We start from the raw sequence: 20648 nt of genomic DNA, 5'->3' as shown, positions 1-20648 counted from the left end.
AATTGTGAAAAACAAGTCGTTTCTCCTAATAGGACTGGATTTTTTCAACCCACATATACTTCACTCAGAGACCCTACTAAATAACGGGGATTTTGACAATACTAATACAATAATTTAATATTTTTTTATTTTTCAAACGTTACTGTTTAAAGCCTACAAAAAATATTATCTTTACATACCCTACCAGCAAGACTTATGAAGTTTACCACAAGTGCAACATTTTGTAACACGATTATGCACTCGAAATCAATGTTTTTCAGTGTATTTCTCATATATTCTTTATATTTCAAGCACCATATGTGGCACTACATTAATAGGCGTGAGTAGACCAAGAATTGGAAAATTCAATGCCTTTATGAAAAATAACCAATTTTATTTTGATATTTACTGACATAATGTCTAAATCTAAACAGTTAGCATATGAGTTATCTATTATTAATTTAAAAATTAAAGTACATTAATATCATTGAGTAGTTTGTGTACGTTTACAAATCAATGAATGTATGTAGTATAGTATTAAGAATGCATACATAAATGTGTCAACATTCAAAGTCATGAATATATCGCATGTAGTGAAAATGCTGCCACCATATTTGAATGTTTGTGAGGTTGTTACTTTCTCTGAGAGGTATTTTGTGAGAATTAACATGTAAATATGCATAAGTATACAAGCTGATATGATAATAACTGACTTTATATAATTGAGAAATAGTGTATACAATATAAAGACACATGTTCCTATGTTACAATAACCTGAATTCCAAAAAACAAACCTTCAAGAAAAGTTAGGTCTCATTTTATTGTTTGGTGAAATTCAAGTTTTACAATTTTAAAAAAAATGTAAATATAAAGTTGAAGTACTGACATACTTAAAGTATATTTTTTACAAAACTTTGATTGCTGTCTGGTTTGTTCAAGTTCTCTTAAAGTTTTTTGGTACAAGTTAGAGTAAAGAATGATATAACACCAGTTTCTTTGGCTGGCGAATTTAGGACATTATTTATAAATAATTAGATTTGTAAAAAATATTATTAATCATTTTTTCATGTGAAGCCACACAAACAGTCAGTCTGAACCTTGTCAGTTTTATAAACCATAATAGTTTATATTTTATTTTTTTTCTAAATTTTCAACCAAGGTTTTGTGAGGTAGGTCCAGCTGGTCAGAAGAACTCAGTTCTAAGAGCTTATTCAACAGAGGTATAAAATTTTATCCTGATGTTTTTTTTACCTGTATGCAGTTTAAATGAAGACCATTATATGCAACTCCAGTTGTATATTTTAAAACCATTTTTGCATATTCCATTATTATAAAAATATTCTACTCAGAATACTGTATTTGATACAACCATAACTTAATTTGAGTATTCTTTAAAATAAAGTGAAAATGGATTATTTAACATTAAAATATTTGTTTTGAGATGATGTAGATGAATTGAAATGTTTTTATTATTGTATGTTATAATGAGAAATTATACTTAGTTCTTCACAAAAGGTGATTTACAAGTTTTTATTTCCAGTTAACTGCAGAAGTCAAGAACATATCGTCAACATCCTTTAAGTGTGCTCATGTTTCAAGTTCACTTAGTTTCTTCATTTCTTCAGAAAATTCAGCACTGACTGAACATTCAAGTGTTCGTTGTCACTTTCCACAAATATTTCAGTGCCAGGATTATAAATTGCTTTTATTAGATGAGTCATGGACCAAAGATGATGAGCCACATCTTGATATTATAGTGTAAAATGTTTATTTTTTACTTATGTGTAAGCTAAGGTTAATTAGTATTAAACTATAAATAGTTTGATCAGGTGTACCATTTTATTATGTTTTGGTGTTTCTCTAGTTCTAACATACACAAGAAAATTAATTATTTAAATAAGGTAGAGAATCTAATATCAGTTAATGATGTTAAGATAAATGTTTGGGTTGTCACATTTCACATGAATAATGTGTGTATAAAACTGTTGTGTGTGTAAGGTTTATGATCATTCCATATAACATAAATCTGTCCAGTTGCTACTTAAACAAGTTAGATTCATACTATTTTTTAAAGCTATTAAGAAGTCGTTTTGTATATACAATGTTTACTGAAGTGATTTTCTATATGTCAAGTAAATTAACTATGTCTAACACGTGATTAGTAGCATATCTGTATTATGAATACATTAAATACATGTACTGGTTCAAAAGAAATGGATTAAGCCGAAAACTATTCAAATATTTGAGGTGTTTATTGTTCCATATAGTGTTTTACTGTATTAGCCACTTATTGTCACTCTTAACACTTAGTTAACCTAAAATGTTTAACCTCAGTACTTTGTTTTGATTATGTACATGATTTGAATTTATTTTATTTTTTAAAACATAACTTCTTACTTAACAGCAGTAACTAGTGAAATGAAAAAGCTAAGGTAGTTTATGTTAGTTTTATTGTGACAAAGAACTAATGCTACTTCATTAACTATGTATCTATTTATTAAAATCTAACATTCGACAAAATCCGATAACAGGACTGTAAATGGTATGTTCACAGCTTTACTTTGTCGTATGATGCCGAATACTTAGTAAATAATTTGGTGGTTAAAAAGTTTTCAGTGCTTTTGCACTGTGGATCACATATCTTACTTAATTATCCACTTAAACTACAATAAAAAATTAAATATCATTTAGAAAATTACAAAAAACAATTTACAGTTTGAGCATAAAGAAAAGGATGAATTAGGTGGATCCATAACAGACATTTTAGCTGCAAATACTACAAATTTATATTTGTCTTCAAAATCTATTATGCTTAGAATGCTGAAATGAAGTCATCACAAGGACACAAAACATAAAACCCACTTGGGATACTGTCACTAACTACCCAAGTACCCAAAATGTATTGGTTTATTATCACATTGGTATAGTGTCACAAACTACCCAAGTACCAAAATCATATTGGTTTATTATCACATTTAAAGAAAAATTTAACTAATCATCAGTAATTAAAATGTTAGAAATTGTAATCATATTGGTTTATAATCACATTGGTATAGTGTCACGAACTACCCAAGTACCAAAATCATATTGGTTTATAATCACATTGGTATAGTGTCACGAACTACCCAAGTACCAAAAATCATATTGGTTTATTATCACATTTAAAGAAAAATTTAACTAATCATCAGTAATTAAAATGTTAGAAATTGTAATCATATTTGTTTCCGTGGTGGTTCTTAAGCCTTACCATCCATGTAAGTTCGGCAAATCTATAAGTCGTAGGTACAGTAGGGCTGTAAAACTATATCTCTTTCACTTTAATTCTCATTGATTAAGCGTGGTTCTTTACAGTTATAACCGTTATTTGTGTTCCATATTTTATTATTTTTATTTATTCATTTATTTTACAGAGCAATGTGGGAAAATACAGTTCCAATTTTCCGAGTCAATGCACCAGCACCAAGTGTATTAGAAGCTATAATTTCCGATGAACTACAAGAAATCCAAATCCTCTTTACAGTTGGCATACTTGTTACAAAACAATGTTCGGCGATCTTCACTTCAGAAAGTTTGGAACAATTAGGATTTTCAAGTGAGTATTTTAAATTCAGATTGTATTGATGTGATTTTAACATGACATATTATGCAGGCTTTTCGTTTACTCCACTAATTTTAAAACAAAAGAACTTCATTAAATATAATCTTCTCTTACGTTAGTTAGTTTTTAGTAAGCCTATGTTGGAATTTTCACTAACACCTTTCAGGAAAAAGATTTAAATATTTATTCACTTAAAATACAAGTTTATTTTAACTTTTACCTCATAAAACTTGTGGATTATCAAAAAACTGAGAAGTTGCATTTAAATGACGTGTAATAAAACCTATATTTGTTGAATATTTTCGAATGAATGTTATATTAGAAATAAAACATTTCTGCAGCCAATTATATTAGTGTTATAAACTATACATACATATAATAGCTTGGTTGCAATGAGCACCAAACCAGCAATTTGCGAGTTGTAGTTTTGACTCCCTTCACCAAATGTGCACTTCATTCCAGCTGCAGAGGTATTATTATGTGACAATCAATCCTATTGTTTGTTAGTAAAAGAATAGCTGAAGGCTTGATTGTGAGTGGTGTTGAGTAGCTGACTATAGTCTGGCCTATTGGTACTAAATTAGGAAACTAGTAAACATAATAACAAAAGATTTGGTGATGAGAGACATCCGTTTTTTAGTTTAGAAGAAGCCTTTCAAGATAATATTGACAACAGACTGCCCACCATGTTATTTCAATAAGTTCTGATAAGCCTTTACTGATTAACTGATTGTCCTATATTTCCATTTTTATCTAATCTGAGTTTTACAGATCCCAAGTGATCCCAGACGTTTATTTCATCTGAGGACAGACAGACCAGATCTGATGTGGCAATTTATTTTAATATTATAGCATTTGTCGATTCGTGACTATCTTTTGAAATTTGTTTAAACAATCCCCTGCTTGTATTGTGACTGTGGCATTATAGAGCAAAAAGGTGCAATTAAAAAGGCTTAGGTGTGAAGTTTTGATGAAAGTTTTCCTCAACACTGTTTATCTATTTAGTGTCATGCAATGTTTCAAGAGTCTTCAGTGACAAACGATAATTTGTACTAGTTACAAGGAGCTCTAGCCAAATCACTTTTGTGGAATGAGAATTTTGTGCATTTAAAAATATTACTAGATGTAACTTTGGATTTCTTTCAGATTCCATTATATGCAGTTTATCCAAATATATAACAATGTTCTATGGCTTACTGTTTAATCAATGATATAATCCTTTGAATGTATTTTCATGTATGAGTGTTAGATCCCAATCATAAACCGATTCAAATGCTGCACATAGTGATACGGTATTGTATAAAGGAGAAGAGCGTCCATATGCTTGATCTTTCCACCCCCTTTTAACCCTTTCTCGCTGATCAAAGATGCAAGATGTCTTAGGGAAATAGTCCCTTACTTCCATCTGAGCTATCATCCAGACCCTCCTCCTTCCTTAAGTCGACTAAACAGGCACTAACTGGATTATTGGCACCAGCCAGTGAAAGTGGGTTTTCTCGGGGTTCTCCCGTTTCCCCACATCAAAATTGTGGTATTGGATTTATAGATCCCAGCTGCACTGAAAGACCCTAAGTCATTTATCTGTTGTTGATTTTGTGATATTCACGTATAGCGGGTGCTCGGTGTCAGTATATCGGTTTTTCATTTTTTTCACCTGTTCATGATCATGACTCTAATGTCATTACCATCAGGATGATCTCGTCTTACTTCATGTATTGATTTTTTTTCTCCAAGTCGCTAAATCAAATTCTCAAATCAAGAGTGGGGCAAAGATAAAGTATCTTTCTGAGCACCCTTAGGTATCTCTATTTCCTCATGGGAAGGAGAATTTAAACCAAAACAACTGTGAGTATTTTGTTTGTTTTCTTAATCAGATCCACTTGGGTTTGAGAATGTTACAAGAAATACTGTCACATTTTCCCTATGAAATGCTAAAAAAGTTTATTTTTATTTTCCCTTTTACTATTTTCATCTTTCGAAACTGTACTTAAATAAGTGGCTGAGTCTAACAACGCAAAATGCAAATTTTTTCTTTGTGCTCATTGACTTTAAGATTTTGGCCAGCAGTGTATTAATGAAATTTGACAAGCATTTAGTAAACATATTACAGGCTTGTTGTACAATAAAATAAAACATTTTACTGAGTTTTTTTTCTTTGTATTTATGAAGTATTTACTGAGCTTGCATGAAAAGTAATTTTTATGCAAAAGAATAAAACATCTTGATTTTAAAGTTTTGACATTTCATCTATATAACCTCTAGAATTCCTTTAATAAATAACAGAATATTTTCAATAGAACATTATATTTTATCTTTTATTTTCTATACTTATATTTATTTGAACTGTTAAGCTTTTCTCATCTCTTTTCTTTTTTGATTTTTTTGGAAATTTTAACAATAGCTTTTCCTTTTATTGGAAGCAACATCGCGTATCCAAAGTCCATTCATCATTTCTTTTAAATAAGAATAGCAGAGTTTGTGACTTGCATGAACTCTCTTTCTTGGAGGTGTAATTGTGCTAAGCCTCAAATTTTAACTGTCTAAATAAAATTTATTGTCGCTTTCAAGTATACATTTCAGAACTGCAAAAAGTTATCTGGCTTTCCATGTAAGCTATAAATAGGTTAAATGGATGTTTTAAATGTTCTGATAACAAGATTAGGACCTTCTAATTCCATTGTTTAGGAATTTTCCAATACAATCAAAGAAAATAATATAGTCTGCATTCTGTGCAATACTTGCCACATCTTCCATGACTGGGTCATGCCTTACCTGCATGCATTTAAACTGGTCTTGACTATTTTACTTCTAGTCTTGATCATTATATAATATAAGGGGGTTCCTTTTTAAGTTTGTTTAATCCTAAACATGCCTGAGGACTTCTGTTTTTGTTATCTGTGTCAAAAGAATGTCATGTTTACAGTTACTACAGCTGCTGGTGAAAAACGTTCTCAATTTGAATATTTACTTTTACAAAAATCATCACCACTAATCCATTTTCTGAACTTTTATGATTTTTTCAAAGTTTTTATACCTTCCTCTGTGAAAACAGCTTTGTTAACACTGTTGGTATGTATGAATTTTCAAGTACTTTATGATAAATATAAAACTGACCATCTCATTTATATTTTAGTAGCATTGTCAATTCGTGTTTTTATTTTGTCTCTTGAGTTAATAATAAGAGGCTAAGTATATTTATCTGACCTTTGACCTTAGTTTGAACACCACAGAATTAAGCTACTTTTTTGAGATTGAATGATTAATCTGTTATTGAGATGAACAATAATGTTATGTTATGTTTAAACTGAGACTTATTAAATGAATACTGCTGTGAGTCATTTTGATCTGTTAAAAATGATATATAGGTATAGAATATACAAAAAGTATAAATTATTTGTCATGTACAATATATTACTATTGTCTATGGCAATTTAAAGTAGATATATGTGGTGTCTAAATAAGATTTATTGCAGACTTCACTTTATATTTGCTTCTTTAATGTATTAAATTATTTTTCGTCCAATTTAATTATATGTTTAATTATTTCCACTTCAGACTCTTTATGTTGGAACTCTTTCAATATTCTGACTTTTTATCTCCAATCTACTGTAAAGCTAAGTCTAAATATGACACTGATTTTTGCCCGTCACAATGGAATTCGAACTTTCTGTCCTCCGAACCATATTGGTGATGAAATAGAAGGAATAGTTAACATAAAGCTTCCTCAAAGAAAGGTAATTTATATTTCATGCTGATGGATTTTCACTGTGACTTAATCTACTAGGAAGTAATTTTATGATAGTCACTTATTATGAGCTTACTCGTGTAAATTGAGTGAATAGTGGCATACAAAGTTTAAGTTGGTAAACAGTAGCATCAGGATCTATTTGTTTGATATTAAGAACAAAGCTCTCTGTGCTGTGGTAACTGTGTGTAGTTTGAAACCCAGTTTGTTAACTCGTAGTTACATCAGTTAAAAAGTGTTGCAAGTCCAAAGACCTACCACTGTGCCACTGGAGAACACAGAAACAATCGCAATAAAAGAAATTATGAAGTAAAAAATCCCTAAATGTTTTACAATTAAAAAGCAGTAAAACAGTAATCTCTGTAAGCCACAGTTTCAGAAAGAGAAGTATAATTTAAATTTTCAGATAAAACCAACATTCCTCTTACAAGGACCTCAACAAGTTTGTACAGGAGTGTTTCAGTTACGAGTTTCACAGATTATAGGTGGAGGAGCATTTGGACTGAAATATTCTTGGTCTGTAACGTCCAGTCCAGCAGGTATGTGTTTTAATTACCATTGTTCTTTTAAGGTAGAAAGAAATGGCTCATAAATTTATCATGGACTTTCAGATATTGTCATTTTAAATCTTCATATGCTTATTTTTATTTTTCATAGGATTTAATGTGCTGAATAAGTCTATACTTCAAAAGGAATAAATAGCTATTTTAAAATGATTGAAATACTAGCTCTATTAAAGCATACTTTTTGGTAAACTTTTATTTGTCTTTGTTTGTCATTGAATTGCACATGATTCATATTAAATCGATATGGTAATAAACTGTCATATTTTTAATGCAGTTTATGAAGAAAAACAAACTGTTTCAGTTCTTTAATTACTATTTTGCAAAAAGGATTAGGCCTACGTATAGAGGAAGTAACTGTTGTAAGTACTTGTCTTTAACAGTTTATACTTTTGCTAATAAGTAAGAGTCAATAAGTATGTTTTCAAACTTAAGGTACATAAAATCTTGTTTTTGAAGAGAAACACTTTTATATGTTTATAATTAAATGTTTGGTTTCATATTTCAGTGAATTTATCAGTCTTTCATGACATACTGAACTACAAGAGAAACGTTGTGGACATTCCTGTGGAAATGGTAAGACAATCTTATTTAAATCCTTTCAGATCCTTCGGAGAATAATTGTAGGTGTTATACTGTGAATACTCCTATACATGGGACACAGTAATTGAACATTTAAGGATAAAATATACATTATTTTAAAGAACAACCTTCTATTTTAAATTCTTTATGGATTCTTGCAGTTTTTCTTCAGTTTTATCCATAATAGCAACATTTTTCAGAAAAGTCCAGATCCAATAATGTATTATTCCTCAGCTTTATTCTACATTCTTTAGTTTCTATCTGCTTCATTACATGGTCAGATAGCATAATAAAAAAGAATGATGATACTCATTCTTCGTACACCACGGTTGACTTAAAACTGCCTGTTAGTCCATCTGAGAGTTTCACCATACATTTTGTTTCCTGGCAGATTACCTTCATTACATTTTTTATTTGGTATTTCCTAACAATTATCCACATCTCTTTTGGGGTTGTGCTGTTTATTGACTTTTCAAAATCAATCAAATTTATGTAAACGTGTTTCTGAAATTCAATAGAATTCTCAATAATTGCATAAAGTATGAAAATATAATCTTTCATAGTTCTACCAGCTCTGAATTCAAACTGCTTTTATCATAGTTTCTGATGAGTAATAGTTTTTATTTGTACTAGTAGGACAGAAATGAGAACTTTATTCAGTAACCATGTAATTTCTCTTTAATTATAACAATTATTTACATCTTCCTTCATGGACAATACAATCTATATTCTGGTCTTATGACATAAGTTTTTCCTCCATACTGCATTAAAAAACCTTTGATAATCCCTTTCCACCATGTATTCTCAAGACGGCTGGTGTGGGGATTAAACCTTTATTTTGATGAAAGTTTTCATACCCATACCAGCCGTCCTGAGAATACATTTTTACTTCAAGTGGGTTTCTTGTAATCACAAATTCCCTTTTCACCTCCTTATTGATATTGCATAGTTGTTGTTCTTCAGTTTTTGAATAGCTTTCACTGTTTTATCACCTGATATTTTATCAGTGTGTATACTTACACCATTGTCCTTATTATTGGCAACAACACTTTTCCTTAACAACGTTTTGCTAATTCAATAAGTCTTTAGCCCCCTTAGTGCTACAGTGATATGTCCTTGAACTGCTAAAACTTATGGTTTTCATTCCCATGGTAGACAGAGCACAAACAGACCTTTGTGTAGCTTTGTGGTTAGTTACAAACAAAATATGCGAGTCTTTAAAATATTCAACCAGTTGTTGTATAGTTTCTTCTTCCAATTTAATTATATTCACGTCTTTATCTTGGACAGTTATGTTTCTCCCACCTTCCTTTTTCTTCTGTTTCAATCAGTTTTCTTTACAACAAGTTTTGCTTGACATTTTTACTTCTTTATAATATGCTTTGTATTTGTCCTTTAGACTATTATCTAAACAGAGTTGGACCCTTACCTTTCGTATGGCTTTTCTTTGATCAGTTAGTTTCAAGGTCCTGTGATATCCATATTTCTCTCATAATTTAATAGTAACTTCAGAACATCTCTTCGCTGTTTCTTTGAATCTGTTCTTCTATTCCTTGATTTTCTTCTATTTGATAATACTTTAACCTTGGTTAAGTTTTCCGTTGTCTTCATGGACCTAAAGTGTTTTGTAAACATCGGTGCTGATGATAGAAGCAAGGTGTTTTTTTGTTTTCAGTAGTTTCAGTATTCAGCTAGTTCGTATTGTATTGTTACACATAGTTCAAGTGGTGAAGAAAGAAACAAGCTGTGATATTCAGTGGTCATTTATTGATTAATAAAATAAAATAATTTGAGTGTTAGTGTTTTATTTCCAGAATAATGGTTTTTTATCATCTGAATATGTTTATATGATAATTAAGACCCCAGCAGAGAGACTATGAAACGTTGTACAGAAGACTAGTACAGGGTTAAACCTATTCTGGAGGTTCAGTTGATGTAAACTTGTTAAATTTTTTGTTTCTGAGGTTTTTACACAAAACTGTTTTATTAAATTACACTTTTAAACTTTTGTTAAATGGTAGAACCTTATAAGTAAGTATAAAGTAGATTAAAATATACAAGTTTATCCTAACATGATACAGACATGTATTTACTTTGAGGTAAATAGTAACCAGTTCTTACCCTGGTTCAAATCTTCTTTTCACTTACTTCAGTCTCAAATCTATCAGTTCATGCCAGACTGTATATTATATCATAGTTCAACGTGACACAGCACTTGTATTAGTAATTTCAGATCCTCTTTTGTACAAAACTTGTAGTTTACAATAATACAGCACTAATTCTCAATGATGTAAGTCATCATTGTTATTCTTATAAAGTTATATTTCTCACAAGAAATTTTGTTTTAATCGTACATATATGTAGCTCATACACTGGGAATGAAAGTATTAAACACTCACACTAAACCTAGTCTTCCTTTCTCAGTAGTAGAGAACCTCGTCTCCTGGAATTGAAACATTATGTTGCCATAAGCTATTGCTTTTTCTATCTCATTTTTGCTTAACAGGGCTAGAACTACTCTGAGTAGTGCATTAACTTGCACAATATTTGGTTCACTAAGACTTGTGTGATGTTGGATTGGTTTTAAACAAATCAAATTTTAATCATTTCAAAAGTATGTTGACTCTCTTCTGTCCAATCAACTATTTTGGGTTCATTTTAAATCTGACAGTGAGACAATTACTTTTAAACGAATTGTGTATGAAACTTTAGTAGTTCCCCTTTAGAATTAACATGTCCTTACATAAGTTTTTGTAACTTTTTGGATAACAGTGACTTCTGTTGGACCTGATTCTACCAGTCTACTTCCCACAATATATCCTAGATATGATACACTGGACCTAGCAACCTGATAGTTTTCTAGCTAAACCTTTAAATTTTCTTGTCTAAAATTATCTACAGCATCCATGTAAGCATATATAACCATCATGCTATATATCATGTGATATAACATCATTCACAAATAAAAACACTGCCAAACCTTTGTAAAGTGGATGTAAGAAAAGTTGATATGTTTAAAATAGCAGATTGTTTAACTTACATGTATATCTGTTTCTTAAATGAGATAGTAACACTATGAAGGTCTATCTACATCAAAAGTATGATTAAATATACAAGTAACAACTTTAAAACTAATGAATTAGTAATATGTCTTATACATAAAGTTACAGATTGTTGAAAAAGTTTATGAAATAAACAATTTACCTTGTTAAAATGATGCACGTTGAAAACATTGCAATATGTGTTTCATTAAATTAATACCTTGTTATATAATATCGACACAAATGATGTTTTGAGATCCTATATCAGTGGTGGGTAACTCCACAGCCTAAACTCTATATCAGTGGTGGGTAACTCCACAGCCTAAACTCGAGCTAGTTACAATTGTAGAAATCAACTTTTTCCATCATTTATTTTTTATCACAAATTTGGTAATTTGGCCACTATGAAAAATAAGTTGCCCACTCCTATACTGTATGATGACATCCTCATGGCATCCTAGTAGTGTGCCCTCTGGTGGCACTACGTTTAACTATAAGTTCATCATCTCTGTGTCTAAGACAACACCACCACTACCTATTCATTTCCCCCTCTCCTGTTGCCAGAGAAATTCAGTTGGTGAGTACTACACAACATTCTCATTAACTACTAACATGCAATACAGATTTTTGAATATCATTAATAGGTGTTAGGTTGAAATACCTTAAGTTTTCCTTCAATTAACCTCCAATAATTATGTTTCAGATAAGCATTGGGGTTAATTTTGTTAATTTTCTTTGCAAGGGTAATATGCTCATTATTTTAAGTTTAACTTTTGGTAGCTGTTTTTGGTTTACATTAACTTTTCTATAAAATGTTTTTCTTTTTTATCTTGTTGGCATTAAGTGCTACATGGTATGAAATAATGTGACTTAAAAGGTGAATACAATATTGATGTCACAACTAATGGCTACATCCCACACACACTGTGATGCATATGTAGATACTAATTTCAGAAAAGTGATGTCGTTCACAAAAAAGTATGTATGACAGAGGGCTGAGAATTCTCTGTAGCTTAAGTGATTGTGGTATTTCATGTTCCCAGTGTTGTCACCATTGGATAATATATGTGCTCAAACTGTCACTTACTAATCTGTTACTACAGGATACTAGTGTCGTACAGACATCTTGTCAACTAAATATTAGAGATATGAGACAATATAAATGTTATTTGACTAAAGTAAATCCTCTAGACATCACTATTTATCTTGTTTCCAAGAGGTTTATAGAATCTTGTTATCAATTCATTGGTGTCACCTCAAGGTTTTCTGATTGGCTATTCATTCACGTGTTTTATTTTACACCCATAAGTTAGTCATACCATTGTCTATTTAATTAATCTACAAATAAAATGATAGAAATTCACAATTATAATTGTAAAATTTACTACCTGAAAGTGGGAACCTTTTCATATTGTAAATATTATGTATAACAATTTTCTGTGGAGTGTTAATTGTGTAAACATTGTAAGATGAGTAACTGATTTATAACAGTCATTTACGGTAGTTAGAAAGATGAATGTGTTCTTATAATGTGATGAATTCTTTTTTTGTTGCAAGAAAGGTACAGACACTCACATATGTGTATATGTTTCACCATAACTTACAGCTTCAACCAGAAGTTCAATATGTGTTTTCTGTGTTTGGTGAGAATGTCTTGGGTGTCATGAGCGACATCTACTACCATACTGTGGTTCGGAAGAATTTACACCAGTTAGCTGTTTCAATAGCAGGTTTGGTGGAAGCTGATCCCTCTCAGGATAATATATACACAGCAGAAATAGATCAATGTGATGAAGATGTATTTCTCATTTCAGTAAGTTATACAGTCTTTATATTTAGAACATATACAGAAAATATTTCAATATGTTTTATATACATAAGAATATTTTGTTTTTACATTTACAGAATAGTTCACATTTAGAGAACTGTATAGAAGGTTTGATTGAACTGTCATGCACGAGAGTAATTATATGGATCTACTTGGGTAGATATGCCTAACATAATGTTTTAAAGATCTATTGTAATACGTACATAGTTTGTGTTTAGCCAACAGCAAATTGTGTTATCACTTATCACTTATTTTGCAACACTTCCATCAATCTTACCAAGATGTTTTGTGGATTGTTTAGTGACGTATGGCACATAAATCCTCTTGCCCACTTTTCGTTTTTTGTGAGCTATATGCTTATTATATCTCTTTTTGAAAGTGTGTATCTTATATTACCACTAGAATATCTGTGTTATTACCAGTAATAACGGTATTCTAAACCTGAGGAGTTAAAAAGAATGCCGATATTACAGCACCATATGTACCGTGACCTGTTCTTATTTATTTATTTGTTATTTAACACTAAGTAACTTATAATTCTGGGTTATATAGGGGTTTGGATTACTGTCTATTATCGAAACGCTTGCTCCTTGACCTAAATCTAAGCTAGAGGAAGCGTTTTGACCCTCTATATGACCCAGAATGAAATGTACAAGTTACTTAGTTAGTATTAAATAACAAGTAAATAAATATATTTAATATTATATAATATAAATTGATATTTTCCCCCAAAATAAGTCTAAATAGCGTCTCTGACGCTGGAAAATACGATAATTATGTTTTTCATTCTTGTTTTTGGTAAAAATATTCAAGAATTCTACATATTTAAAAACAGCTGGTTTGGGTTGATAAAAATTTTATATGGAGGAGCGAACAAAGTTTTGATCTTCTTCAGTCATCATCAGGTTTACAAAGTATCTCTACTATTTGTTACTTCATACCACGCCATTACCATCCCAATCAATATTCAGTCTCATTCAGAGTTAATTTAATGATACGAGTGCTGTATGTACGATAAATAAAACCATTCGATTTGATCAGAAAAAATAAATTTTTGATACTATCTTATTTATTTTTGTTGTACATACATGAAAAGGTGATGATACACCATCAAAGCACATTCTACTAAAAAACACTGTTTTGATGTAATAATTTATTGATAACAAAATTGTTGGGATGTATTTTAAAGTTTCCCAAAGCAAACTTTAAACCCTTAAATGGCAGCCATCATCAGTTGTTGATGCAACTTACAACATTTCCACTGTTTAAGGGTTAAAGGGAAGTTAGAGATGAAAAATATAATTATGTTGAAGTTAACATTTCCATATTAATGAAAGTGAAGAAAAAATACAGTTTGTTTATTTTTGAATTTTGCGCAAAGCTACACAAGGGCTATCCGCGGTAGCCATCCCTAACTTTGCAGTGTAAAACCAGAGGGAAAGCAGCTAGTCATCACCACCCACCACCAACTCTTGGGCTACTCTTTAACCAACGAATAGTGAGATTGATGATAACATTATAATGCCCTCATAGCTGAAAGTGCGAGCATGTTTGGTTAAAAAACAGTTATCAGTAGAGAAAATGATGTTCACCCGAATTAATATTGAACATTCGCTGATGACGGGTCCACTTTTTTAGAAAATAACTGTGTGGACACATTGTATATTTACAGTCAAGTTTTATTCATCATGTGTTCAAGCTGTCTCTCAATTCTTATTTTCAAGTCAAACATAGTTGGTGTTCACCGGAAAAACTGAATTTATATATTATTGTGTATTGAAGAGGAACTGTAGTTTTACTAATTTAGAGAAATTTATTGTGTTTTCATGAATATGTCTACTTCAGTTTTTCTGATTAGCACTAACACAATAAACAACAGATGTTAATTACTCGATCTTGACAGGAGAATGGTAATATTATAAATATAACTTGTTTTTGATATTATTTGTTTTTATTAAAATTGTTTTTAACCCTAAGCAAATATAATGTGGCTTAATATTTGTTATGATAAGTATTTGCTTTGTCATACTTTAGACACAGTATTTTGTATTTAGAATTGAATAATTAAAATGCACAACATTTCTTTATCATGTTTTTATTCAAAGTTAAATGCACATATTTTTAATTTTTAAAGACTACATGTGTGTATTTATACAGTAAAGCCATATCAGGCTATCTACTATGTCCATCAAGGGAATTAAGCACCTGATTTTCGTAATGTAAGTTTGTAGAAATTCTGCTGTCTCACCAGGAAGCGTTTCAACAATGACAAATGTTTTCAGTAATCAGTACTGTTCTAAGTCATTATCAGGGAAATTTGTGTACTAACATATCCTGTATAACTATTCATTGAATGAACATGAGCTGTGCAAAGCAGTAAGAAATAAATCTTCTTATATTAAAACAGCGTTAGTTATTCATGAAATATTTGAAATTTAAAAAGTCAATAAATAAATTACACCAGCTGCATTGTGACGACTTCCATTATCTTTCGAATATGAGTTTCCAAATGTTCTTAAATCAGTACTTTTATAGTCAGTACAAAACAAAGCAATGTTGTGAGACTGCTTAAATTTTCAATATTCAAAATACAATCTTCTGTTGAACAGTTTGTGATGTCACAAACAAATACCTCTAATTCCTATTTCTCTTTTACCATAAAACATCAAAACATAGACTCCATATTTTATCACAAGAATAAAATACTGTGTTTGAATCTCTTGATTGTTTCCTGTTAGATATAAAATACTTTTTAAATCTAAGTATAGCACAAGTGTTAAATTTAGTTATTTATCGAAGCAATATTTTATTTCAAGTTTTATAACATAACTGTTTATGAAGAAAATCTTACATATATCAGTTATTGTGAAGAACAAATTGTTGTATTATTACATCATGTTACTAGAACCTTTTAAGCTTTTGTCATTATTTTAATTGAGTGTTATTGTATCATAATATTTCATTGTGTATAGAATGTTCTTGGCTTTTTTTTTGCTGACAAAGTGCACAAAGTATAGTTTGAGTTAGTTATAGACTTAACATAATGTTTTCAGATGACATGTAACTCATTAGTCCATCTTCACTGTTCCATCCTCTAAAATAAACTAAATCTGTCAATAAAGTTTAAAAACTTCAAGTCAGTCTTTATCATTCATATTCATATCAGGTTTTCTTAAAATCAGTTAAATTTACTGCCTCTACAACATCTGAGTACAACCAATTCTGTTAGAAAAATGAAACTGTCTCAGCTGAAGATGCCCAGGTAAAATTGATATTTGTTTCCCATAGCTCTACTGTTCTCACTGTTATATATGATAAAACATGATACATGAACACTATCAGTTACCTTTACAATTTTAAACACTTCAATCAGATCCCCTATAACTATTATATTTCCCAATAAAAAATAATTTAATAGATCTTCGTCTCTCCTGATATGATAATTACTCTATCCCAGGCACTGTTCTTGTAACCCTCCTCTGAACCCTTCAGACAATTCAATGAGAGGAAAAAGATCCAAAACAGAACACAATACTCTAAATTTGGCCTAACCAGTGATCCATGCAATGAAATTATAACCTCCAAGTTCGTATTCAATATTTCTGTAGATACAATCTAAAATACTATTTGCTCTACCACTAGCATCAGCACACAGCTTGTATGTTAGCTGAAGAGACTGATTAATCATTACACTAAGGTTCCTTTCATTCAAGACATTGATGAAGTTATCCCCGTTCATATTATATTAAAATTGTGGTAACCCACATGCATTATATTACACTTATTATAATTAAAACCAATCTGCCATTGATTTGCCCAACTCACCAAATTATGTGAATTTTTTTGTAAATTAACACCATCCTTTTTACAGCCAGCAGCACCTGAGATCTTAATAACATTTACAAATTTAAGTAATTTATTGACTACGTTTTTATCTATATCATTGATGTAAATTTAAAAAAAAAACAGAAAAAAGTTCCAAAACTGAGCCCTGAGGTTTCCCACTTGTTACATTGATCCAGTTTGACTGAACTCCATTTGTAACAACCTTCTGTTCTCCACGTTTTTGGTGTTTTTTTAAATGTCATTATACTCAATTACAAAAATAATTATACCATCTAAAAGAAACTAGAGGAAAGTGGGTGATACAACAAAGATTTTATTTAAATCTGTGTTTTACATTTGTAAGTTTTACAAGAACATTTTCTGTGATGTTTGGACTCTTCAACTGTTCATTATTGTATGAAACAAGATGAACATTTTCACAACCCTGAGGTTCTAAAGAAATGTTTGCTAATGTCCTGCTTTTTGAGAAATAAACAATTGAAATTTTGAAGTTTTTAGATGTTTCACATCTTTACTATATTTTACTTACTTATTAATCCTATTTGATCCTTTTTTCTTCACTACTTGTTGTTTCCTTTTGTACTTGTAACTGGATTTTATTGATTGCATTTCTGGAATTATGATTCATAATTATTCTCTTTGCCACAACCTATTCGGGATGTTAATACTAAAAGTTGATATGCAACTGTACGTTGTTAAAAACTTTATTGAAAAATGATGTAGCTAATGTTAAATCAATTGTGGCTGTTCTTATTCGGTTTATCTGGTTAATAGTATCTTACCTTTTTATCTATCACACTTTCTCACAAGAGATGTATATTTCAGTTTTACTGGCATGTGAACAGCAGCGACTTCTCTCTGCAAACCATCAGTGCACCACTTTTGAGAATACCAAGATATGATATGAAGAGAAATAAATTTTACGAATTAGATGTTGCAGGTAACGTGATATTCTGTGTAGTAACTAATTGTTGAAGTGTAAAATATTCAGTTTTCTTCAATAATTATTTTTATATATATTTAAATTGATGTTTATTATTATTAATATTAGTGGTTATCCTGGTAACCTTGTGTCTGAAAGATGTCACTGAGCATTACATACATGTTGCATACTAGGCAGCAGAGGGCGATTGCATCCATAAAGTAACATCACAGCGCCCATTGCTAGGAGTTACGTAGTAGTTCCATGAAGAAGAACAACAGAGGGGCCGTTGACATAATGAATATGAAGGTAGTTCACAAACAAACCACCAGAGGGTGATGTAGATCAACCTGGTTATCTTATCAACTTGTATATTTAATTAACTTTTACTGAGAAGTAAAACTATCATTTCTATTTTTATAGGTTTAAAATAGCAATACAAATTCTCAACACATTTTGAAACTATTTCATTTCTTGCAATAAAGATCGTGCAATGTGATCTAAACATTAAGTAAATACGAAAATGTTTTGCGACAAAACCATGAACAATCACATAATTAATATCTTTGTGAAATTTAGTTTAGATAACAGCTATGAATGTGACATATGTTGGCACAGATAATAACTGCAATGAATATAATATTACTATGTGGACTTGTGTAACAGCTTGGTGGTAATCCAATCTATAAAACAGATGCTACACAAGCCTGAAATTATGTGGTATACACTGTATAACTTATATAGTTATGTAAGAATTTGTGGACTTGTGTAATATCTGTTTTATAGGTTAGATTATCACCAAGCTGTTATACAACTCCACTTTGTTCTTACATTACTATATGATATACTATATAAATAATACTGTATATATCACATAACTTTTGTGTAAAGTTTGCTTTATAGGTTAGATCCATCACCAAACTGTTACATAAGTATAGAAATTCGTGTTTCTAAAGAGAAAATTAGGATTTATTCAACTTGAAGGTGCTTTAGGGGTTGTGAATGAAAATACAGAAGAACCAACAGAAATGTTTTTTTCTGATCTTTGTAATTAGATGATATACAAAAAATGTTTATATAATGCTAATTATTTCCTCATATTTTAAACTTTCATAAATATTCCAAATTGATATTTAAACCATTACCTTGAGGGGTGATTATTTTTAAACACTTATATCAAGAATAATAAACAAAGATGAAAGAGGTTTATAGGAAGGATAGCAGGATGCAGGTCAAAAAATAGTATTGGTAGAAGTCGAGATGAATGAATCATCTATATAGGAAGTAACAGTCATTTTATTGCATGTGGTTGTTTGTAAAGGGTTTTTTTGTTGTTGTCGTTAATGGGACCAACAATAAATATAAAAACTGACTGTCTGAACAGTGTATGTTGTTTAGTGGACAGGAAGGTAGAAACTTTGACCGGAATATGATAACATAAAGAGAAGTAAACAAGGTTTTAATGGTAATATTATGTTTACCTTCATTTGTTATTCTAGTTATTGATGAAAGGAAAAATTTTTGATGGGCGATCATCCATTGTTATTAGAACCAAAGAAATACAACTGGTGACGAGTACGAGAATTAAATTTCTGACAATTGGTTATAAACAGCCATTTTGTTTGAATGGGTCATATTTTATGATCCCAGTAAAGAAATACAACTATGTTCTATCAGTGGATGTGTTTTCTTGATAATGGGTTACCATGTTACATCACTCAAGAAGATGGTGGCATATTAAGACTGGAGCAAGTTATTGGAGATGATGTTTTTTCCGAGAACTCTGTATCAAGGATGGGTTACCCCAACTGCAAAAGTAAGTTTTTCTGATTTATATGCTTTTTTATGCATTCTTGTAATTTAAAGATCAAACGCTGAATAAAAGCAAATAAGTGTGAAGTGCCATCGAATTTCTTCTTACATCAAATTTCATCCTCAGAATTGGATATCGCACTTATAGGTGCTAAAGTCTTAGCTTTCAGTAGGGTTGATAAGTATATTAACCTACACATTCTAATCAGGTTTTGTGATGACCACTTGTAAAGGTAATTTGAGTAAATAATAAATTATATTCAACAAAACATTCGTAATATATATATATATATACTTATGTGCTCGAGTTTAACCACGTTTTTCTGAAGTCTAAAACACTTAAACCTCAGTATCAAATATTACACTATTCAACACATGCATTTCACACAACCAACATGCCACTTTCCTCCATTGGTATAGTGGTAGATTTTCAGACACCAGTGCTAAATTCCAACTTTTGATTCCCCCCATGGACACAAAAGATAACTCAACAAAGCTTTGTTCTGAAACAAAAATCAAAATGTAACGTACATCTTGAAATAACATTTGAAAATAACCAGTACGTCAGTATTAACTAGACATACAAAAAAAACAAACAATTTGAACTAAAAGTTGGTGCAGAGTAATGAAATAATAGAGAAGTAGTTGGGAGTTGTATAATATACCGTCATCGCTTCCCAGCCGTGGGGGCGTTATGTCAATTACGGTCAATCCACTATTCGTTAATTAAAA

The 20648-nt window shown here is 30.5% G+C and overlaps 1 protein-coding gene across 1 annotated transcript in view; it reads left to right on the top strand.

Annotated features, from left to right (window-relative positions):
- Window positions 1–20648, top strand: part of LOC143245643 (uncharacterized) — a 39992-nt gene that overhangs the window by 16913 nt on the left and 2431 nt on the right. The window contains exons 7-14 of the mRNA XM_076491992.1: window positions 1520–1737; window positions 3390–3571; window positions 7133–7311; window positions 7729–7861; window positions 8394–8461; window positions 13115–13321; window positions 18008–18122; window positions 19828–19920. Of these exons, the coding sequence (XP_076348107.1) occupies window positions 1520–1737; window positions 3390–3571; window positions 7133–7311; window positions 7729–7861; window positions 8394–8461; window positions 13115–13321; window positions 18008–18122; window positions 19828–19920 (1195 nt within the window). The remainder of the gene's footprint in view (window positions 1–1519; window positions 1738–3389; window positions 3572–7132; window positions 7312–7728; window positions 7862–8393; window positions 8462–13114; window positions 13322–18007; window positions 18123–19827; window positions 19921–20648) is intronic.

Source organism: Tachypleus tridentatus, chromosome 2 (genome assembly GCF_004210375.1).
Source record: "Tachypleus tridentatus isolate NWPU-2018 chromosome 2, ASM421037v1, whole genome shotgun sequence".
Classification (NCBI taxonomy): domain Eukaryota; kingdom Metazoa; phylum Arthropoda; class Merostomata; order Xiphosura; family Limulidae; genus Tachypleus; species Tachypleus tridentatus.
This window is presented reverse-complemented; position numbering and strand designations above follow the sequence as displayed.